Source organism: Passer montanus, unplaced genomic scaffold (genome assembly GCF_014805655.1).
Source record: "Passer montanus isolate IOZ18808 unplaced genomic scaffold, ASM1480565v1 scaffold76, whole genome shotgun sequence".
NCBI lineage: Eukaryota > Metazoa > Chordata > Aves > Passeriformes > Passeridae > Passer > Passer montanus.
Genome location: NW_024372813.1, coordinates 17,010 through 39,560, shown reverse-complemented (window position 1 = coordinate 39,560; position 22,551 = coordinate 17,010). Strand labels below are relative to the sequence as shown.

Genomic DNA, 22,551 nt, shown 5'->3' with positions numbered 1-22,551 from the left:
GGACAGGCACAGCCAGCAGCCCCAGCTGGGCTCAGGTGCTGCCACACCAGGGGATGCACCTGGATTGCTGCCAGGGTTCTGCTCCACTCCCCTCCCAGCCCCTGTCCTGGGGAAGAGCAAAATGGTGAATATTTCCCTGCTTCGGAGGCTGTGCTACTGCTAGGATGGAAAACTGGGAAAAGCAGAGACATTTTAACACCCTCACATCCACCTGTTTGCCTGCTGGCAGAGCAGGCGACCAAAAGTGCTGCTCTGGAGTCCCAGCAAACAGAGCTGCAGAGTTTGAAGGTGACCATGAAATGCACCTTTCACCAATTTCTGCCCTCCTAGTTTGCTCAGGAAGTCATTCTAATGCCCAGTTAGCAAAAAATCTGCATCCCCAAGGCATCAGGAAGAGGTCAGTTTTTCTCCTCTCCCTCAGGATGTTTTTGCAGGGGCTGAGGCTGGATCTGTCCCTGACAGGCACATGGAGTGCTGCACCTTGTGCAGGGCTGATCTGAAAGCACCAGCACCGGGAGTCTCTTTTATCTTTGCTATCAAAGGTTTACCTTTTCCTTTCCCCTTCAAAGCCGTAAATTCCCCTTGTTCTGATCTCCCTGAGCACCCACGCAGCAGGGAGTCCAAAGGAGCACACAGAATTTCTCAGCCTTGGCTGGGGCTCTGGCTCCTGGGCGAGCACCCAGCAGCACAGGATGTCACCCTGCTCTTGTCCCCACATCACAGATGACAGCAGGGTGACAGCTCACCAAGAGCACCAGCAGCAACATGCGGCCCTTCCACCTCTCTTTTGCTCCCTGCCTGCAGCTGACTCCAAAAGGAACATGGGAACTCCAGGAGCTGCTCCCTCGAGCACCATCGTGCACAAAACACTTTATTTGCTGTGCCGTTGTTGTGGCAGTGGCCCTTGGGGACACCCAGCTCTGCCACGTGTGCTACCTTGGGACAAAGCAGCCAGGAGGAGGAGGCAAGGAAGAGAAAAAAGGAAATAAAGGCATCACACTCCAACAGGGACAGCATTAACCAGAAGCTTTTCTACTCAAGACTCCCCCTCAGCCAGGGCAGCTGGGGCTGAGACACCCATGAGCAGGTGACAGTCCTGCTGCCAAGGGAATAAACCTTACCTGTTCCCACTGGGACATCAGGACAGACTCCACAGAAAATAAACACGTCCAGAACACACAGAGTTTATTAAAATATGCATTTTGTGATCAGTGCTTCCAGGTTTACACCAGCATTTATGCCTTACATAGAAGTCATATCATCCACAACCTGACAGTAACCAGCTCATGAGAACACATCCAGTTTGGCCACCTCTCCTCCAAACACCTTCAAGCCACACTTTGAAGGTGATGTGCCTTCCCAAAGTCATCCCTTCTCACCCTAAAATAAACCCCAAACACAAGCTTCCTCCACAACACATTAGCACCTCTCCAAGGAGAGAAACCAGACCATTTCCCTCATTTCCTGGCCCGACTCCCACCCCCTTACACAGACCAGGAGTGCCAGCTCCTCTGCTGACCCTGCCCACAAGGCACAGGAGCCACCCGCCCTGCCCGTCCCCCTGGCACAGCACAGCACCCTGGCTCTGCCCTGCAGGAAATGCAGCACTCAGCTCAGCAGTCAGCCACAGGTTCAGAGCTGCAATTACTTGGGGACAGTTATTTATTAGTCCCTGTCCAGCTGCCAGGTTTACAGTCACGGACGCTTGACGCGGTGTCAAGCGGAAAACACCCGAGCACTGATGTCTGTAAATAAGCTATTGGGACATCTGGATGACATGTAGATCCAGCTATAATTAGGTACAGGTGACACGGAGAGGTCCTGTTAAGCCTTGCCAAAACCTGCCCCCAGGGCCTGCAAGCACAACTCCAGCAGATGTGCTGGATGAACCTCCAAAAACGTCTCAAAGTCACCTCAGAATCAAGTGTTAATAAACTCTGGAGAAGGGAACAAACAGAAAAGCTGTTAAGCTGAGCTTGTTCACAGCTAAAGAGCATCTGGGTCAGGAATTTCCCTCACCCATGTTCTTGCAGCATCACTGAAGTTGCAGCTTGGCAGCAAGACCTGGGAGAGACACTCCTCCACTCCCCTCTGCCACAGGGAGCCTAACAAATATCTATTTTCTCTGACCTTTTTGGTGCTATTGCTGTTGCTCTGAGGTTTTATAATCCAGAGAGTCACCATGGGGAGGTTTCCCACGTAAATCTCTCTGGGAAAGAGCCAAGCCCCTGGATAAGCCCAGATGTCAGCAAGGCTGTTCCATGTGAACATCTGCAAACCTGCTGTGGCTGCAGGGATGGGAGCTCCTGGCCCCTCCAGCTCCACTCCTGGAAGAGGGGCTGTGCCACAGGAGACTGGCAGCACCACCCCCACCAAGCAGCAGCTGCACAAGGAAGAAAAGAAAACCCAGCAGAAGTTTAGAAACACTCAGTCACACTACAGGAGGTGAGGAGCAGATCACAGCAGCTGGCTGAGAACTTTTATGGGGTCAGAGTTGAGATCTCCAAGGTGGGATGTGGCCAGGCTGTGTCTGTAACAGGACCACACAAACACCCAGCCCCTTGAGTTTGCATCTCCTCTGGCAGCCTGGGGGCAACTGCACAGAACAGACACCTCCTGTGCCAGCACCAGGCTCTTCAGAGACCTCAGCTCTGCACAGCAGCTTCTCACACCTTCACTGCCACCAAGGCCTGAAGGACACACATTCTTGAGGGTCCACAGTGCAAGAAACAGTCCTAGTCAAGAAAAAAAGAGTTTCACTGCTGGCAAGTGCATGAGAAATGCCCCTGTCCCTGCCCTCACCCACCCTGCCAGGTGAGCAGGGGAGGCTGGGCACGGGCTGTCATCTTCTGAGCCAGAGCCATGTGTTGACGAGGCAAGCAGAGATCATCACAGAGTACACCAGGGCCTCCTTCTGCCTCCAGGCGTGGCACTGCTCCTCCAGCACACGCAGCCTCCCCGAGATCCTGGCCAGCTGCAAGGGAAGCACAGGGGCACTGTCACACCCAGGGGCATGGGGCAGCAGGGGATGCACAGATGGAGCTGCTGCTCCTTCAGCTCCTCCTTCTCTAGAGGTCTCTAAAGGTCCTCCTCTTTGTGTGGGAGTGGCAGCAGCACCTCGGGTCTGCAGGAGATGCTTCAGGAAAGGATTGTTCCCATCAGAGAGCATCTGAGCCCCTCTCACTGCCACCAGAGGGGTCTGGCTGGGTCCTGCAGCCCCTCGGGTTTGGAACTCAATGGATTAACACACATCCAAGTCCTCTCCTGAAGGCAGGACCAGTCTGACAGCACCAGCCCACCAGGACTGAGCAACAGTCCCCCGCAGCCTCCTCACCCATCCCTGTGGCTTTCCCAGCAGCATCTGCAGCCCCATCTCACCTGCCTTCTCATTGCTGCCACCTCTGTCACCCCGGCCTCCTCCACGGGGCTCTCTGCAGCTGGGATAGGCTCCTGGCAGCTGGGGAGGAAAGCAGAGATGCAGGTGGACCAGAACTGCTCGTGGGGTGCAGCTGACCCCCAAAATGCAGCACTGGCACGAGGAGCTGAGCCATGCACGAGTGTGTGCCAGGCTGCGCTGCACCAGGAGGAAGCAAACAGCAGCTGCACAGCACCCACTGATCTCTCCTGAGCCCCCAGCATGCACCCAAAGGGGCCAGCCAGACAGACAGCACATGGCAAGACAGGTAACAGAAACACATGCTTGTATTTGTTTAGAGGTGCAACAGAGAGAAAACATTTCCACTAAGCATCCATCCTCTGTAGTCCCAGGAAGTCACTGAGGGCTGGACAAAACATCTTTAGGGGCAGCCAGGTAAAGAGGAGCCACAGGACAATGCTGAAGTGGAGGGGGGATCCCATTTACATCAGCAGGTGAGGAAGCTGCCATCAGGTGGAGGGAGCTATCACTTTTTGCTCTTGTAGCACATTTTACCTGCAATTTGAAACATAAACAGGCAACCCAAATGTTCAGCACCTTCTTCCCTCCCTGGAAACACTGGAATGAGCTGTGCAGAGGCAGCACAAACCACTGGTCTCTGGGGCAGTCCCTGGAGGCACAGCCTCACTGCAGGGTCCACACCACTGAGTCACAAATAAAGCAGATCCACAGTGAGAAAAATATGAATTCCTGTCATCATAGGCTAGCCCAGAGTCAGCTGTTCTATCACCAAAACTCCCCTGTGCACACCAGTAACTCACACAGGCACTCACTGATCTCCGAGGGGTTAAAAACACCTAACCCCACTCCTTGGAGCCCTGGGGGAGAGGGTGTTTATCCCTGTCTGCAACATGATGCAGATCTCACTGAAGACAAGCCAGAAGAGCCTGTGGAGATTCACTGAATCCCTGTCTGAAACTCCATTTGTGAGATAATACCTGCACAAAATGTAGCTGCAGTGTAAAATGACAGTCACAACAGAAAGAAAATGCAATTTTCCCCAGTAGAGAACCATGAAAAAAGGACACATCCTGCAGCTTTTCACTCAAAATCCCAGCTGATACAGGTAGACACCCTTTAAAGTAGACTAGAAATTGCCTTCTGGTGACTCATACCCTTCAAGAGGTCACTGTCAGATATTCGAGGCTCTGAGACCAGACTTTGCTAAAATTTCAGGACAAACAAGTCAGCACAGTCTTCTGGTTTTTTTTATTGTTGCACAGGGGTACAAAGCTGTCATATTGAAGGGATGTCTGCTTCTGAAGGGATGTAAAGAACTAAGAAGAGGTGTTTGAGGGTGGCTGGTTTCAAAAGGAGATCAAGGCCTGGGGAGGAGCCCCAGAGTGACCCCACAGCATTACAGCAGCTCTGCAGGCTACCATGGCCTGCATGTCCTCCACTGCTGGAGGGAGGAGGGAGAAGGTCTTTGTAGCCACTAACCAGATCTCTTGGTCATTAAGAAATGAAAATGATATCTGAAGGCAGCCTCAGCCTCCAGTTTTTAAGAGCAGAGACATCACTTTGGATCCCCAGCAAGCAGCAGCCAGCTGGGGAGGGAAGGCAGGATGTGCCCTGATGATGGATGTGATGGTGGATGCTGGTTCTCCTCCCTTTCTGCCTGGAGGCTTTGCTCAAGGAGAATGAGCAGTATTTAGATGTTCCTCCAGGTGCTCAGCAGCCTTGGAGCAGTGGGGACACCTTAAGGCTGCACGGATGTTTTTGAGCAAAGAGAATTTACCGCACTGGCACAGATGAGGGTGGTGGAGATGGTTCCTCCAGCACATCTGGAGGGACTGAGGCCACTGCACACCTGCTCCAGGGAGCACAAAGGGACACCCAGCCTGGCCAGGGGCCCTGGCTGTGGGAGGAGAGCAGCCAGCTCATGGAAAGAGCTCATTAAGAGTGACCAAGGCACAGCCACGGGTGCTGGGAGCCTGCAGGAGAGGCTGTCTCAGGGACAGCACCGGGGCCAGGCCGCCTGCTCTGGATTGTCATTCCCTTCACACACCCCCTCCAACAAGCTACGAAAGCACAGAAAAATTACTCCTTGCTCAGCAGCAACCCCCCAGCAATGCCACAGCAGCACAGGGTCACTCAGGGTGCCCAGGGTGTTAGGCTGAGCAGCCTGGCTGGGTTAGTGAGGTGCACCAAGGCCCTGCACCCAGAGCTGGCACACAGGTGAGAAAAGAAGTCCAAGGCAGCCGTGCAGGACCATCCTGCAGCCCAGAGCTTACAGAGCTGGCACAGGCCAGTCCTTGCACAGTGGCAGAGGGCTGGCTCAGGACAAGTCACCTGGAGGGCGCCGGGTCCCGCAGAGAGTCCTGGACACAGCGGAAGAGCACCTGGCCCAGGAGGCACATGGTCTGGAAGATGTTCTGCATGGAGTAGATCCTGCCTGCCTCTGTGAGGAGGGGCAGTGGGGCACTGGGAGCAGGCAGGGGACAGGAGTCTGGCCTGGGTGCACACAGAATCATGCCTGTTACTCCCTGCCTTGCACGACAGGGCGCAGCCTGGCACCAGGCACTGCCCCTCATCGCTTCAGCAGCTCCAACATCTCTGGGCAGTGCCACTGGCACCCACACCCTGATGGCATCAGCTGGGAGAACCCTCTCCAGAGCCCCCAGGCTCAGAGCAGCACCTGATTCCTCCAAAGCCAAGCACAGCTGTGTGCCACACTGCCCTCCTGCCAGCCAGAGCAGCTCAGGACTTCAAGAGGGACACCAGTCCCTGCTCCAGGACTAGCTCAGAGACAATTGCCCCACTGCAGAGACTCTGGAGCCCAAGGCCACGAGCAGAGACCTGGGGAACAGCACAGCTGCCTTCAAAGCTGCCCAGCACAAACATCTCTGGCAGCAAAGGCCACGTTCCCCTCATGATGAGCAGGACTTTGCTCTGATGTGGATCCCCCATGGCCCTCCCAGGACACCCACACCAGAGAGCTCCAAAACAGCCCAGTGAGAGGAGATGCTGCTCCCCACCCGCCCTGGGTGACTCTGGGCCCGTGCTCACCCCTCGTGGTGCTGTCCTGGGCTGTGCAAGGCCAGCTGGGCACTGTCACTCGGCGTCCTGTCCCTCCGTGCCCTGCTGCTGTGATGGCCCTGTGGGAATGGGACACAACCACGTCAGCACAGGGCTGAGCCCAGCCTGGAGCCCTGCGTGGGCTGCAGGGCCAGGGGCCCATCAGCACGGGGAGAGCACTCAGTGGGAGCCCCAGAGGAGCCCCAGCCTGGTGCTGCTGCAGGGGGGAGACACAGGGTCCCCAGCACCAGCCTGCTGAGCTGAGCTCTAGCCAGATCAAAAACCCTGATCCTAACCCTCCCAGGATCAGCTCTCGATTGCAGGGAGGTTGAAGCACTTGAGGGGGAGGAACAGCAGCTCCAGGAGCCAAATCAAGTCTTTGCCTGCCCATGCCTGGGACCTGTCTTTGAAAGAGTCTCACACAAGGCTAAAATCTGCTTTTGGCTCTGACCCCAGAACCCTTTACACTGCTGTAATGAACCAGCTCTGCCACATACTTCATCAAGAAAGAAAACAGGACTGAAAAAGTAGCAGCAGCAGCCAGTGCTGGGACTGCAGCTACCTCAGCCTACCCCAGGCCCACAAAATGCAGCAGGAGATGAGGCTGGATCAAGGTCCCAGCACACAGGTGTGCACTGGCTCTGGGTCAGAAAGAGATCCCACCATCCCTACCCCCTCACTCCTAGGGCCTCCTGGGAGATGAATCCTGGCTTGGGGTGGTAACAGCTATCTGGAGAACCCCGAATTTGGGATTACTCCCATTCCCCACCCCAGCAGCCCGTCCCTGCCCGCACGGTACCGATCGCTTGCGGCGCTGGGCGCTGGCTCTGCTGGCTGGGGGCAGGACAGGGAGGTCCCCAGAGGGGGCTGGGGACACGTGCACCACAATAGAGGGGACCTTCCTTGGCTGGGTCAGCAGGACTGGCCTCAAACCGGTGTCTGATGTCTCTACAGGAAGGAGAGAGAGAAGAATTAAGCCAACCTGAATGGCCTCAGGAAAGAGAAGACGCACCCACGTGGAGACAAGCCTGTGTTTAGTGCCAGATGAACACTATGCCCTGGGTTTTTGGGCAGCCCAGAGAGGCAGAGGCACTGCTTCAGGACAGCAAGGTTTCAGAGCTGTTTGTCAAGGACAGGTCCAAACGTCCTGCATCCCAAAGCAGGGACCCTAGCAAAGGCCAAGAGGGAACTGCAAGAGACATGGAGGGAAATGTCTTTACATTTTGCTCCCTACCTGTTGGACTTAAGGCCCCTCCAGACTTCTACTGGTGACCTTTGCCCACCTCTTCCCGAGCCATCCACCTTCCTGCCCTACGCTGCTGAAGAAAACTGCCTGCATTATCTGCCCCCACCCTCTCCTCCAGCAAAGCAAAGCAAAGGTGGGGTTTATAAAGGGGTTCTACTCCCTAGGATGTTGTGCCCCACCCCAAAAGACAACCCAGGGCTTTACCTGCCAGAGAAATCCTATCAGGGATGTGCATCCGAAAGGACGCAGGGACATCCTCTGTCCCTGTCCCCGTGTCCCCAGGGCTGCAGCTCTCTGCCACCTTCAGCCTGTTGGGGACCTGCATCCTCTGGTTGATGGCCTCTGTGAAGAGCAGGTCACAGCGCACGCGGTTCAGGTCCAGCCCCCAAAGCGGCCACATCTGGGGTGAAGAAGGAGGGATTACAAGGGACTTCACCCCTGGAAAGGGACAGCTGGACTAATTCCCAAAGAACAGCCTTGCCCTGCATGGTCCCAGCTGCGACTAATAAAGGTAAGGGTGATAAAAGGGGTGGGTTGGGCAGTCAGGGAGAGCCTGGAGGAACAGGATCTTGAGGAGATCTGAGGAAGAAGGCATGACCCAGAGAGACACAAAGAAGAATGAAAGAAGGAAGAGAGCTGCTGCTGCTGCTGCTCTGCTGTGAGGTCAGTCTGGGTCTCATAAAATTAGAGCCTGCAGTCACAGCCCAAGCCTGTGGTCAGAGGCAGCAAGGAAACACTTGCAGTCGTGCTCCAGCAGTCAGCCTGTTGGAGAAGCCAAAAGCAGGAGTTTGCTGCAGTGAGTCAGGATGGCTAAGCTGTAAAGAAGAATAAACAGGACCCTTTACATGTTGTTAAATGAGCGTCTGTGCCTTGGCTCATTTATACCCCTAATGAGAGGTGTGCTGCAACACACATCTTTGCACGTGTCCTCAGGTGTCCTGGGGTTTCACACAGAGGGAAAGAAAGCTGCAAAGTGGCAATAGGGACAGCTCTCCTTGCACCTGCACAGGGACAACACAACAGGCTGTAAGACAGCTAAAATACAGGCAGAAACAAGGCAAAAGACAGGCTCTGCAGGAGTCTGGGACAAGGGGATGCCCTGCAGTGCCCAGCTGGCAGGGACAAGGCTGCAGCTCTCCTGGGAGCCAGGTATGAGCTTAGCACCCACTGCCTCAGCTGACAGCAAGGAAAGGGCTCAGCACACAGTTCAGTGCTAGTGAAAAAATTATCCTTCCATCCAGAAAATAATTTTGAGGGCTGAAATCACATTTTTGTGTTCATACACACCTTTGAGGGAAAATGAAGTTTTCTAAAAGCAAAACACACCTTTTTTGGGGAGTGGGCTCCCAGGTTACCACAGGAAAGGCTTTGGTGCTCAGTTTTTCTCCACACACAATCACTGCAGTATCCCCAGGGCCATTCCCCCCCTGATCCAGCACTCCTTGGGTAACCCACATCCAGCAAGAATGGACTTTGTCCTGAGCAGAGCTGCCAGATGCTGAACCACCCTCCCAGAGGGGAAGGAAAACCACACATCCCCTTCCTCAGCTTGGAGCAGAGCCCCCAACTCTGCTTTCCTCCAGGTGGGACCAAGGAGGGACACAGCCCCCAGTTCTCCCTGCTCCTGGGAGCAGCTGACAGCAGGACCAGGACATGGGGTGTTGGATTATAATTTTTTTTTAACTTGGAGATGGGGAAACTGAGAGGTGTTTTAAAAGCTTTTATTCTGTTTTTAGCCTTATGTGAAGGGTGAGACAATACAGTAGATTGTAAACAAGAAATAGTTAACTTCTGATTATAATAGTGTATATTATAACATCTTAAATTTTGCTTGTATGATGGGTAAATCTTTTTTATCTGTTTTCTCTTGATGGTTTTTTAACACTAGCTGTTATCACAGTGAGCTTTAAGAATTTTCTATAAATCCACTTCCCACAATGGGACATGGACACCTCCTGGGGCTTTGTAGCTCTCAGCATGCACAGTGTCCCTGTGCCTCAGTTTCCCTTTTGACAAGTCCCAGGGTTTTGAGAAGTACTCTGGGGCCACAGTGTCCCAAGACTTTCACTGAGCCACACAAGCAGAGGGCAATTAATGTACACTTTTGGGAGAGGAGCCCCAAAAGTCACCTTCCTGGCTCCCAGCATATGCACTCTTTATTCTTTCCCAAAAATCTGCAGCTGAGGAGAAAATCCCAACAAGCAAGAGGTGCTGAGGCTGGAAGACCCCAGCCTAATCCCAGTGCTGCCCAGGCACTCCAGACATGCGTGCACAGCATCCTGCACCCTCCTTGCTGGCACCTTTTGATCTCTCAGTGCCCAAAAAGGTCCTTATTTTCTTCTAGAAAAAAATATCCATTCTAGGAGGGGCCAGCAGTAGCCAGGGCTGCCCACCACATCCCTCACTGCTGCTCCTCAGAGCACTTTGGACCCCCTCACCTTCCCCAGCCCCCTGCAATCCTTTAGGATTTCACCCAGGGCAGAGGAGCAGCAGGAAATCCCTGGGGAAGGATCATGGGACCTGTCCCCTGCAGCTGCCAGGCCTGACACTGGGTACAGGAGGGTGGCAGAACCAGCTCTGCACCTGCCTCAACCAGCACTTCCAGTGAGCACTCACCTCGTGCTGCTCCCTCCTCCTCTGCCATTAAAAACCTTTTAATTACTCAGGGATTAGCCCAGCACCAGCAGTGGTGATTCCCTGCCTGCAGCCTTGCAGACACTGCATCCCTGTCCACGTTGGGTCTGTCCTGGAGGCACTGTGGGGCCCCACACCATCCCCAGCACCCTCGCCAGCCCCAGCCCATGGGTCTCATCACACACACCCTCCCAAACCCCAAAGAAACTTTTTTTGTTTCTCCCAAAACCCCAAAGAAACTGGATTTTTGCAGGCACCCCCTTCTCAGAAACAGGACAGTAATTCCTGGGATGGTCCCAAAACGTGTCAGTCCCCCAGGAGAAACCTGCCTCAGAGCCCCAGCCAGGGTACACAGCCATGGAGAGCACCAGGTTTCCCTTCACATCTGTGGTGCTTCAGAGGAGCCAGCAGCCTGTGCTGCGTTCCCAGGCTGCTCTCTGGGAAACCAGCTTATATTAATAACAGTAAATCTGCAGAGGGCAGATCTGTTCATTCTCTAATCACCTGTGAAACCACTGCAGCTCCCAAGGAACAGAGGGATGGGAGGGAGTGAGAAGCAGGCTCTGAGACTAAGCTATTAAGAAAGGGAGAAAAAAAAATCAGCTGTCAAAACTCATAAGAACAAAATGCTTAAGTGGCTGGATTTCCTCCTTTAACTTTCTTTAGGGCTTTTTCGAGCTCCTGCCAAGCACCCCCCGCTCGCCTGGAGAGGCTCAGCCTCTGCTTTGGCACTTCTCCTTGGATTTGCAGCGACAGGGAATTTCCGCCTCACTAAACCAGAGCAGCTTTAAGTCCTGCGAGCCAGGAAAACCTGCCCTGGGGAGGGAAACTCCACAACCTCCCTCCCTGCGTCCCCCTCCAGCCCGGGACACCCCGAACGAGGCAGGCGGGGTCCAGCACACCCCGTTCGGGGTGGGGAGATGGAGGGGGGCGGTGGGCTTCTGCCAGCTCTGCCCTGCGGCTCGGGGACACCCCTTGTCCCGGCAGGGTCCGGTGACACCCCGTGTCCCGGCAGAGAGGGACACGGGCACGGCAGGATCCTCACCGGGCTCGGGGTGAGCCCGGCGCGGCTGCGGGGACACACGGCAGGGGACGGGGAAGGCACAGGGGGGTCCCACGCCCTCCCGGCCCTGGGGACATCCCGGCCCTGCCCCGGGGACGCTGCAGCGGCTCGCAGAGCCCCGGCCCGGCCGTGCGAGCGGACAAGGGACAGCGTGGGCCGGGGAGGGACACTTACTGTGCACCGCAGAGCCACGCAACGTGCCGGACCTGTAAACAGCCGGGACGGGGCGGTGCCGGCAGGGGCCCCGGCCCCCGGCACTGAGCCCGGCCCCGGTAATGAGCACTGCCCCGGTGCCGGTCTCTCGTCCCTTAAAGCCGCAGCCGGTGATTATTAACGCCTTGCGTCTCATCCTGGTGTCACCTCCCCCGCCATCCCTCGTGTCCCCAGCCGTGCTGGCACACCAGGATTGCTGTCGCCAGGGGCAAAGCGGAGCCAGGACCCTCCCCGTGTCCCCAGCCCCGGGGCCGCCCCGTGCCGGAGCTGATCTCTGCCCCTCGCCGAGATAAAGGATCCCTCTGGCATTAACGGCAGTTTTAAACACTCCTGGATGGGGACAGGGTCCGAGACCTGACCGTAAAATCTGGGTTTGAAAGGACTTAAAATAAATCCCCCGCTGCCCTAGTCTTGCTATTTAAAGGGGATTATCTAAGGGGTTTAGGAGCGCACAGAGGAGGGCAGGACAACCTGTGCACCTCAATCCCCGCCAAGATCCTCAGAAAACCTTTCTGCACCTCACCTGCCGGCAGCTCGGGGCTCGCAGGACACCCTTGAGGTTCCTCAGAGGGTGCACCACATGGCCAGGTGAAGCTCAGGGCTCCAGCTGGATTTATGGGGTTCACTCCCAGACGCTCCCATCCTCACTGGGGACAGTCCAGCAGCCGTGGAGGGGGTTATTGGTGTCACTACCCCACAACACAACACCCTTTGTGGGAAAAAGCCACCCGGTGCCACTCAGACAGTGAGGGTTTTTTAATAAATACCTTTTTTTTTTGCACAGAAATATACCAAGTTTTACAGAATACAAACTGCAGGGATAATGACCGAGCATCAAAGACAGAGGATGCAGAGCACCCTTGTGTCTCCCTCCGGTGTTCTCTAGCTCTGGCCCTGAGCTCTCTGTCAGCTCTCCCCAAAACCCCGACCTGCTGAGGCTGGGGAGGGGACAGCCGAGGTGCCAGCATGTCCTGCCCCAGGAGCAGCCACGCTGGGCAAGCCTCAGCTCTGGGCTGAGGGCACCAGCTGCGAGGGCATGGCTGGGGCCGGGCGGGATGCAGGCCACGGGTGGATGGACAATAGCCTTTTGGTGCTGGTGGAGAGGCTGGTGCTGGGAGAGCACCGGGTGGTGGCAGTGCTGGGAGCTTCTGGGGGGTTGGAGCACAACCCTTGTGTTAATCCATCAGACACGGCTGGGGAAGGACAGCCCTGGTGCCTGGACCCTACAGGCAGCTGCCCAGGGAAAGGGGACACTGATCCCACAGCAGAGCACCTGGCTCTGCCCTGCCCTGGCAACACACCCACCTGAGCAGGCTTGGCACTGCTCCTGACTGCCAAGGCATGGCCTTGTGGCTCCTGCCCCTGCCAGCAGGACTTGCAGGGCACAGCCCTGGACCCCAAACACTCAGCCCACCCAAGAGGTCACCCCGAGTGGGGTCCTGCATTCCACTGTACCTGCTCTGGAGGACAGAGCCCCAAAGAGAGGAGCCAGGCAGGGCAGAGGGGTTTGGGGTAGGGAGAGGGGAGGTTTGGCCTGTCTGCAGGCTCTCTCCTCTGGGGCAGACACCAGGTAGGCCACGCTCCAGGAGAGAGGTGAATCCCCATCACTTAAAGCCATGAGACCACAGTTACCTGGGGTCAGAAAGGACCCCCTTGGCCAGCTCTGCAGCACCAGACCTCCAGCTGCTCAGCACCCACAGGGGAGAGCAGAGAGCATCAGGAGAAGGTCCTGCTACTCCAAACTCACTTACCTCAAGTACAAAACCACCACGAGCCCTTTCTCCTTTTCCAAAGAGATCTAGGAGATCAGAGAGCACCTTCTAGCTGCTCCTCCCTGATCACACAGCAAATATCCCTACAGGCACCACAGTGTGGACCGGGCTCCCCACTCCCACTTGGCAACAAATCCACACGGGGGAAGCACCATGTCCCCACAGAGCTGGCCCCACCAACTGCAGGGATGGACAAAAATTTGCCACACCAATCCTGCATCTCCATCACCTAATCAGAGCCCTGAGCAGTAGAACAGGGCCCAGAACATGGGGTGAGGCCGAGCAGCAGCCCAGGGAGGCAGCAAGCTGCTCTAATCATGGGAAATGTTATGTCTGTTTGAGGGGGAAGTGAGGAAATCAAATGCACCATGGGGAGACCCCCAGGCTGAGCCAGGAACAAGCTGCTGCTCTGCTCTGGCTGCTACAGCACTTACGTGAGTGGGGAGTGAGGGGCAGGAGATGGCTGGCTGGCTCCAGAGCCATCCCACAGCCCTGCCTCACCCCACCTGGGGACAGCTATTTTTGGTTAGGAGGGTAAGGCTATTGTGTGATGGCACCAGATTGTACAGGTGAAATGGAGCCTGACGAACACCAGAAGGGAGTCCCAGGCATGGCGAGGGGAGGGTGGCTGGGTGAGTGTGGGAGTGTGCAGAGGCAGGAGGGAGGCACACCCGCTATTTGCCCGCGGCAGGGGCCGTGGCCACGATCTCTTCGTACTTGGGCGGAGGCTCGTTGTAGGAGACGCTGGTCTCCTCGCCGCTGCTGCTGCTCTCGGGGTGCCCCGTCACCTCCTCGTAGGACGGCGGGGGAGTGGCACTGGACAGTCTGGAGAGGACGGAGACAGAATGCTCTGGCGGGCACAGGGTGCCGTCTGGCTGGGGGGTGCCCGCGGCTCTGGCGTCCCCAGCCCCCCGGCTGCTGCCCTCCCGCTGGCACTGGGTCTCCCCCTGGCTCTGCGAGCGCTCGCGGTACACCATGACCCTGGGCAGGCTGCGGCCCGTCCGGCTGGCCAGGTAACGGTTCTGGGCGTAGGAGGGGCGGTGGCGGGTGGCCTTCTGCAGCTGGCACCTCCAGATGATGAAGAGGGCGATGACTATGAGAAGAGCCACTCCCAAGAGGGGCACCACCACGTACATGGCGTCGGAGCGCTCCGTGCTGTGCCCGGGGTCCTTGACAGAGTACACAGAGCTGGTGTAGCCCTTCCAGAACTCCATCTGTGACAGGAACAGAGAAACAACCATCACGTGCTGCAGGTGGGAGAAGGACCCAACCACCACCAGCAATAACCACTGCCCTCCCCAGGCCCACAAAAGGGGCAGTATTTTGGATGTTCCTCACCCTTTCAACCAGGGGTGCTGTTGGACCAACACAGAAGGTCCTGGGAACATCCCCCAATATCCCACAGCGAGCAGGGAAAAATTTATTCCACACCAAGCCCAGCCTAGAGAATCATGGACAACAGCACAGATTTGCCACACCTGCCATGGGAGCACCAGCTCAACCTGCAGCTATGGGCAGGGAGTCCTGGCAAAAGCAAGGTGAGGCCATTGCCTGGGAAGGGGAAGCCACGCTGGGAAGTGAGGCCACAACATGCTGCTGCAGCCAGAGGAGCACAAACAGAACAGGAGAGGCTGTTCCCCTTGTGCTTTCCCTCTGTGTCCAGCCTGCTGAGGTGTGAGCCCTCCCACACGCCCTGGGGAGCAGAGCAGGACACACGCACCGTCTTCTCCTTGTTCTCAAACACCTCCTTGACCTCCTCATAGCTGCAGACCTCCTCGATGCACTCCCGCTCGATGGTGCCCTGCCGGATCTCCTCCAGGAAGCCATTGGCTCTGGGAAAGCGTTTCAGGAGCGAGTGGGCATTCCTGGCCCCCAAGAACACTGCAACACACAAGGCAGAGACATTCTGAGCAGGGACAGCTCAGAATAGCTGCCCTCTGCCCAGCCAAGCTTTCCAACCCAGCTTCCTGACACCACATGCATCCCCAACACCAAAAACCCAGGGCTACAATCAGATAGGACAGCAACTAGGACAGCCAACAGGACTGTTCCTGACACCACATGCATCCCCAACACCAAAAACCCAGGGCTACAATCAGATAGAACAGCAACTAGGACAGCCAAAGGGGCACAGGACTCTTGGGTCTGCAGCACCCAGAGCCCTCCTGTCAGGGCTGAGGTGCTAGAAACATCAGAAGCAGCAGCTGCAGGCACACAGAGCAACTGAGGAAGAGACAAAAGGTTCCAAAAATATTTCTTTCCAACCTTCTGCTCCTGATGGATTTCATCTTTCTGCCCCTTTGCTGCAGGACAAGGGAGAACCCACCAGGAGAGCAAGACCCCACAGGGCTGGGACACAGAGCTGTGCCAGGACACGGGGCCAGCACCGAGAGGGACTCACGAGCCCAGAGTTCAACACAAGAGCCTGCTGGAAGCTGGTGTCCCTGCTGCCAGCTGCTCAGGGGTCATGCAAGCTCAGGTGGCATCAAGGACTCTGTCCAGGCCCCAGAGAAACCACTGTCTTCTCCCAAGCCCAGGAGAACAAGTGCAAACATCCCCAAAACACAGGGACAGCACAGGGGGATATGAGTCGGGGGCCTGAGCAACCTCTCCTCACACAGCAGCACACTCTCATCCCCACTGTGCTTTGATGCCAAGGCCTCACAAACTTCCCTCTGTTCCCAAAGCCTGGGAGACTCCTCAAGTCTTCCCACAGCACATGCAGTCCTGAAGCCAGGCAAAGCAGGAACAGCACCTTCCTGCCTGCACGAGAGACATCAAAGCCTCTCTCCATATCCTGCAGGAGGGACACCTCCATGGGTGCAGGAGGGAAGGACCTCCCAGGACCTGCAGCAGCACAGGAGGCAAAGAAGTTCAGAGAGCAGAAACTTCACACAAAACATGATCCTTCCAGGATCCAAACACACATTTCATGAATGAGTGTTTCCACAATGCAGTTCAACAGACCCAGCTGTAGGCTGCTTCCAGCTCTTCCCACCAAGCCACAAAATGCTGCTGCTTCCCTTGGGAAGATGAATCAGTTCAGCTGGGTGATCCACAGGAACCTATTTGCCTCCTTCACCCTCAGGCTCAGTCTTCCACTGGATCATCAAGGTGAACCCATTCACACAGCAGCAGCATCAAAGGAGGCAGGGGGACAGAATCTCCCATGTGACCAGCTTGGTGCTAAAAAAATACTGGCTCCACAAGCAAAACAGTCAGTGAAAAGCCACCAACTTCTCTCCTTAGGAGCCTTTTGCCAGGGAGAAAGGCAAGTTTCCTTCTGCTTTACCTTCCATGTATCCTGCTGCTGAAACAATACAGCAAGGTATTTGTGAGAGTGCATCAACAGGGACAAGATTGTGATGTAAGAAACAACTACTACTGTGCTACACCAGCCTGGGCTTGGTGAGCTGCTGAGCTGCTTTTGTGCTGTGTAGGTGCATTTTCCCCTCGTGATTTATTAATGCCTTCCTTCTGTGAGAGTTTGCAGAGGGCTGAACCATCGAGGTGTGAATGAAGAGCAGCATGAATGATGTGAGTCACAGATCTTCCCTCAGAATCGACTTTATTATGCAAACATTATTTTTTTTTACATGGACAACCGAAAAAGCATTTTCAAGAGGCACAGAAGGCATGTTGCAGAAGGGCAGGGATCAGCTTGCCTTGGCTTTCACAGCTGGGAAGGGCTATCCTGGCTGGAGAGGGAACAGGCTGGCAGGCTGACTTTGTCTTGAGCCTTTCCAGAAGGAGATGAAATTTTACAAAGACAACATTCATTCTGCAAATGTCCCACTTCTGGAGAAGTCTGGCCTCACCTCCTTTGCCTCCCACCTTGATGAGGCCGTGGTACAAACTCTCCCCTCCTTGGCACTTGAGCCTGAGACTCGGATTTCAACTTCCTCAGCTTGGCTGCAGATCTCACTGTCAGGGTTTTCCATCCCTGCAGAAAGCAGTCACTGGACCCCTTCCCTGCTTTGCCATGCTGAGCTGCCCGCTGCAGATCTCACTGTCAGGGTTTTCCATCCCTGCAGAAAGCAGTCACTGGACCTGCTTTGCCATGCTGAGCTGCCCACTAAGGTAGGAAATAAAAACAGACACACAGGCAGGCAGGTATCAAAAGCACTGTCCCAACTGCAAGCATGCTGTGACAGAGGTGTGTGTTTTTCCCCACATACAATTTCCCTCAGGGACATAGAAATGGCAGGAGGGAAGAAACTGAGTCACTGCTCCCTCCCCTTGAAAGTGCAAAGTGGCTCAGGACCAGAGCAGGAAAACCACTGGCCCTCAGGAAAGGAGCCTCTCATCCCTACTGGATCCCCAGCTGACATGAGGAGCAGACAGCCAAGCAGGTCCTGTTCCCAAACCACGGGGCTGAGGGGACCTGCCAATGCCCAGCAGCCTCAGTGCTCATCCCCTGTGCCTCTCCAAGCCTCCCCACACCAGCTGGAGAACCGGTGCTCAGGAAAGATCAGAGCTTTTAGGCAGGGGAAGCAGGAGCAAGGGCTGGGCTCACCTCAGCCCTGCTGGGTTTCCTGGGGTGCTGCTGGCCCCTGGTGGACACCACCCCATGTCTCAGCTGCCCTGCTTTGGGGGGACACCCTGGGGCTGCTGCTCTGGGGAAGGACTGTGGCTGTGCCTGCAGAGGGACAGCCAGGGATAGCAGGGAGCATGTGGTAGAGAACCTGCCCATCACATCCCCCCTGCACATCAGGGTCACCATGAAGGAGACACTGCCACCACAGGGGACACCTTGCACCACCTGGACATGCTGGTGAGCCAGCACCTGAGCTCTGGGAAGGAGAAAAGGCAGCAGTGGAGAAAGGCAGGGACCCAGCTGGGCACCCTCCTCATTAACTGAAGATTAAAGCAGCCTTTTAAAAACACTGCCTGAAAATCTCTGCTCCCTCCCGCACCAGCACAGCACAGATAATGAAAGAAGGCATACCTGTCATCCCTGGGGTCCTCCTCCTCCCCAGCATGGCTACTGCCTCCACCTTCACAGCAGGCTCTGGTGACACTCCGAGCAGATCCCGAGATCCCAGACAGATCTCCCCATCTCCCATTCACTGCTGCCATCCTCCTGATGCTCCTATCACACGCAGCCTCCATGCAGGCTGCCCAGGAGAGCGAGGAGGGAGGTTTGAGCCCAGCTCTGGACAGACCACACACCCCTCTGCAGCCTCACCAGGCTCAGCCCATCTTCAGTGCTGGCACAGCACTGCTCTGGGTGTGCCACAGCGAGCTCAGGGTGGGGCTGAGCTCGGCAGCTTCCACAGAACACAGAGCCCCAGTGGCACTGCCACACAGGGCAGCGTGGCCCCCAGGGTGGGCACTGGCAGGGTGCCTGCCATGGGCATGAGCAGCACTGCTGATGAGAGATGTCAGCACAGACAGGCAGCCCAGAGAGCCCTGGGGAGGCCCGTCCTGCACAGCAGGCACCACACAGAGACAGAAATGCTGCAGCTCCGGGTAGTCCCGGAGAGGTCAGACCTTCAGCACCTCCTCTCGACTCCCACCTTGCAGAGGGGAGAGAAGCACAAGTCAGGCCGGACCTCAGACCTCACCCAGGGCCAACAGCTGATGGCAGCTGCTCCCCAGAGAGAATAACACCCCCCAAAATGCACAGGCACCCCTTTCTTGAGAGGTGGCTGTCAAACATCCCCCTTCTCTCCTCCGACACCACGGCACCTCTCCGCCTTGCCCGGGAGCACTTACTTGCCATGCTGCCTCACTCGGCCAAGGGGGGCTCCTGCCTACCTGCAGGGAAGAAAACAGGACAGTCACTGACAGCTTAAATCTCCAGCCCAGTCTCAAAGCCCAAGCCTCCACCACGCAGGACCAGATTCATGCAGAAAGCACGGTGCTGAGCAGTGGAGCCATGACAGAGCCCAGCCCCGCGGTGCCCCTGCAGAGAGCCCAGGATTCCAGCTGCCTCCCTGCTCCTCAGCTGCTGGAGGGGCTCGGGGCACCCTCAGCTCCCAGAGTGCTGGGGCAGGGCCCAGGGAGAAGCAGGGCCCTTGCAGACCAGAGAAGAAGGAAGGGAGAAACTGGATGAAGGATAGACCCCATTTCTCACCAGCAGACGAGATGACCTGCATGTCAGACTGCTGGGAGCAGCCTGGTGCTCTTCCCTCCCACAAGAGATTGATAGATACAGGTGAAGCAATCATCTTATTTTAGAGCAACTTCACAGACGTGCCAGTTCTCACTTCTGCAACTCCTACCCACAATCTGGTTGTTGGGCCAAGCTAAGGGCAGCAGCAAGAGTGTCGAGCTCCCTGCACACCCAGGACAACAGCTGTCCAGCTGGACAAGCACCTTTTGTGCTTCAAAAGCAAAACTGCACTAAACAAAACCCCACAGAAGTTAAACAAAGCCCTGCAGAGGATATCTGCTTGTTTTCCATGCTTTGTCTTCTCCCTGTGCTCAATGCCCCAGGGATCAGAGTGCTGCCCTGGACCGACTATTGCTGTGTGTGACACTTCTGTGGCAAAGCCACAACTCTGTCACGAGACAGAGGGGACAGGACTGCCCAGCTCCTGCAGGGATTTATTGCAGATGAAGGAGCAAGCATGGTTAGAAACAGCAGGAACTAAACCACACGCTGCTCTCAGGCCCAGGACTTTAGATATCCAGTTATTCCAAAAGCACTTGGACCTGCTCTGCTGGAGTGAGGTGAGGGACAGCACAGAGCTGTTCACAGGGTCAGCAGGGCTGGAAACACACTTCCCCTTTCACAGGAAAGGCAGGCACACAGAAGGGCTGATGCTGCACACCAGCACACCTCACAAGAGCCTCCTTCCAGTGAACGGAGCACCTCTCCCTGCCAACATCAGGGAAAGCGTGCTGTGCTTTCCAAGGCTCCTACACCCTAAAGTGCCAAGAGGGCGTGCAAGCCTGGAGCTGCATCCAGGGAGAGAAAGCAGCTTCTTCCCAACAGTTTGGGAAGCTCAGGTTGCAAACCTCAGTCTGGAGTTGAAGCAGGAGCGAGGGAAAGCAGCAGAGTACCAGAAGGGAGGGATCTGCTGCCTCCAGTGCCCCACAGCTCAATCCCACTTCTCTGAGCCCTTCTGGGGGATGTGAGAGGCCTCTGGATCCATGAATTCCCCCACGGGCTCTGAGCAGGGACCACCTGACCCAGTTCTGCTGTCATCAGTTTTTACAAAGAGACCCAAAGCCCCAGGATAAAAGAAAGCTTAGCACAGAGCACATGCCACAGCTTCCACACAAACCCGCCTTGTTACAGGCATCCTCCCCCTCTGACAGACAGGAGAACAAAGGCACAGAAAGAAGGATATTCTCACGTCACACATCAGGCAACAAATTTAATACTGTTTCATTTAATTTACACTCTTTCACTTTCTTCCATGTATCTGTGTCAGCGCACCCAGCACCACAATCTGGGAGCTGCACACAAGCCTCAAACACAAACAATGCCGGTGAGAAGGGCAGACGTCCCAGACGCTTATTTTTATTTCCACATGCAAATTCCTAGCCACCTCCCCTGGCTCCAGCGAGCAGGAAAAGCCGGAGCAGTGCACACGCTGACGCCAAGGGGAGCAGCATCTCTCCTGCCCCCACGCGAGCCGACAGAAGCCTGAAGCTGGAGGCTGACCTAGCAGACGCCCACCCATTCCCGATCCCCTCCCTGCGGCTTCCCATCCTCTATAAATACCCCATCGATAGCAGGTTGCTAAGGCAACCGTGAGGAGGCGCGAGGGATGCAGCCACGGGAGTGAGGATGCTGCAGTCGCACATTTGTGTCCCCCCCAGGCTCCCCCCATCTCCGCCCCCGCTCCCGTCACTGCTGCCAGAGGAGGAAATCGTGCCGGGAGCGCACGGAGCGCGCCTGGAGCCGGGCCCCGAGGGGCTCCGGGGGTCCGCGCTGGGAGGGGACAGCTCCTCGGCAGGCCGGGGGTGGCCAGGCGGAGTCGGGGGCCCGCAGCCCCCGGTGACGCGCAGGGAGGATGCTGACCGTGCCAGCATCACGCACCGCGCTGCCAGCGGCTCTGCCGGATCCCAGCTAGAGTGGGGCTTTTCCGTGCCGAGATCCGCGGCGAGGAGAGGGGCAGGAAGGCTCGCCCTGCCAGGACAGCCCGCACACCCCACCCTGCTCCCGGCCGCTGCTCACGCTGCCCAAACCCAGCTCCGAATGATCCCCACTGCGCTCAGCCTCCGAGCCACCACGGCAGGGACCCCCAGGGCATCTGTCACCCTGCAGCAGGGACCCCAGCCCGGGTGGGCAGGGGCCTTCCAGCCCCCCTCCGCCTCCACAGCCACCCCAAGGCAGAGCTCTCAAGCCTAAGTGTCACCCCACGGCCGAGACCCCCAGCTCACCTGTGACCCCACAACAGGGACCCCCAGCTCACCTGTGACCCCACAACAGGGACCCCCAGCTTACCTGCCACCCTAAGGCAGAGCCCCCCTGCCTACCTATCACCCCATAGTGGGGTCCCCTTCCTCACCTATCACCCCATAGTAGGGTTCCTTTCCTCACCTATCACCCCACAGTGGGGTCCCCTAGCTCACCTGTCACCCTATAGCGGGGTCCTCTAGCTCACCTGTCACCCTATAATGGGGTCCCCTTCCTCACCTGCCACCCCACAGCGAGGTCCCCTAGCTCATTTTCCACCCCACAGAGGGGTCCTCTTCCTCACCTGACACCCCACAGAGGGGTCCCCTTCTTCACTTGCCACCCCATAGCGCAGTCCCCTTCCTCACCTGTCACCCCACAGCGGGGTCCCCTAGCTCACCTGCCACCCTACAACAGAGACCCCCGTGTCACCTGTCACCCCACAGGGGGCTCCCCCAGCCCACCTCCCCGCCTGTGCGGGGTCTTCCCAGCCCCACCCTCCGCCCCACCGACACGTCCTCCTCGTCTCCGCCGTTCGCCGCGCGCCCAGACACGCCGCGCCAGTCCCAGGGCTCGCGGCTCCCCGCTCCGCGGCACCAGCCCGTTCATCCCCGCTGCAGCCCCGCAGCCGCGGCCCCGTGGCCCCGCTTTCCTGCCCGCGGCCCCGCTGCCGCGCCCCGCGCCCCCCGGTACCTCATGGCGGCCCCGCGCCCGCCGCAGCCGCTCCCTCCCGCCGACGGGCAGGGGAGGGGAGGCTCCGCCCCCCGCACGCCCCCTCCCGCCTCTCGGCCAATCACGTCCCTCCGCGGCCCG

General features: G+C 57.0%; 2 protein-coding genes across 11 annotated transcripts; both read right to left on the bottom strand.

Annotated features, from left to right (window-relative positions):
- Positions 1-1,168: 1,168 nt before the first annotated feature.
- Positions 1,169-11,847, bottom strand: LOC120512608 (mitochondrial fission factor homolog A-like). Of its 4 annotated transcripts, none has more exons than XR_005630055.1 (8): positions 11,572-11,847; positions 7,905-8,100; positions 7,254-7,402; positions 6,446-6,534; positions 5,729-5,890; positions 3,383-3,457; positions 2,807-2,974; positions 1,169-2,735 (listed from the first exon to the last, which is right to left on the bottom strand). XR_005630055.1 is itself a non-coding variant. In XM_039731105.1 (8 exons), exons 2-7 carry the CDS (start codon positions 8,098-8,100, stop codon positions 2,843-2,845), a joined length of 807 nt encoding a protein of 268 aa, XP_039587039.1. In that variant the 5' UTR covers positions 11,572-11,845; the 3' UTR covers positions 1,169-2,735; positions 2,807-2,842. The 4 variants fall into 4 exon arrangements, 3 of the variants coding, with proteins under 3 accessions (XP_039587039.1, XP_039587041.1, XP_039587038.1); XM_039731105.1 differs by having other exon boundaries at positions 3,379-3,457; positions 11,572-11,845; XM_039731107.1 differs by having other exon boundaries at positions 1,169-2,974; positions 11,572-11,846.
- A 495-nt stretch (positions 11,848-12,342) lies between these two features.
- Positions 12,343-22,533, bottom strand: PRRG3 (proline rich and Gla domain 3). Of its 7 annotated transcripts, none has more exons than XM_039731101.1 (7): positions 22,432-22,533; positions 19,101-19,142; positions 18,331-18,499; positions 17,388-17,457; positions 17,217-17,302; positions 15,103-15,263; positions 12,343-14,596 (listed from the first exon to the last, which is right to left on the bottom strand). In XM_039731101.1, the coding sequence occupies exons 3-7, from the start codon at positions 18,446-18,448 to the stop codon at positions 14,057-14,059; spliced, it is 975 nt and encodes a 324-aa protein (XP_039587035.1). In that variant the 5' UTR covers positions 18,449-18,499; positions 19,101-19,142; positions 22,432-22,533; the 3' UTR covers positions 12,343-14,056. The 7 variants fall into 7 exon arrangements, 3 of the variants coding, with proteins under 3 accessions (XP_039587035.1, XP_039587036.1, XP_039587037.1); XM_039731102.1 differs by lacking the exon at positions 22,432-22,533 and adding an exon at positions 19,462-21,010; XR_005630052.1 differs by lacking the exons at positions 12,343-14,596; positions 15,103-15,263; positions 17,388-17,457 and adding an exon at positions 16,934-17,121 and having other exon boundaries at positions 17,217-17,379; positions 22,432-22,532.
- Positions 22,534-22,551: the final 18 nt, after the last annotated feature.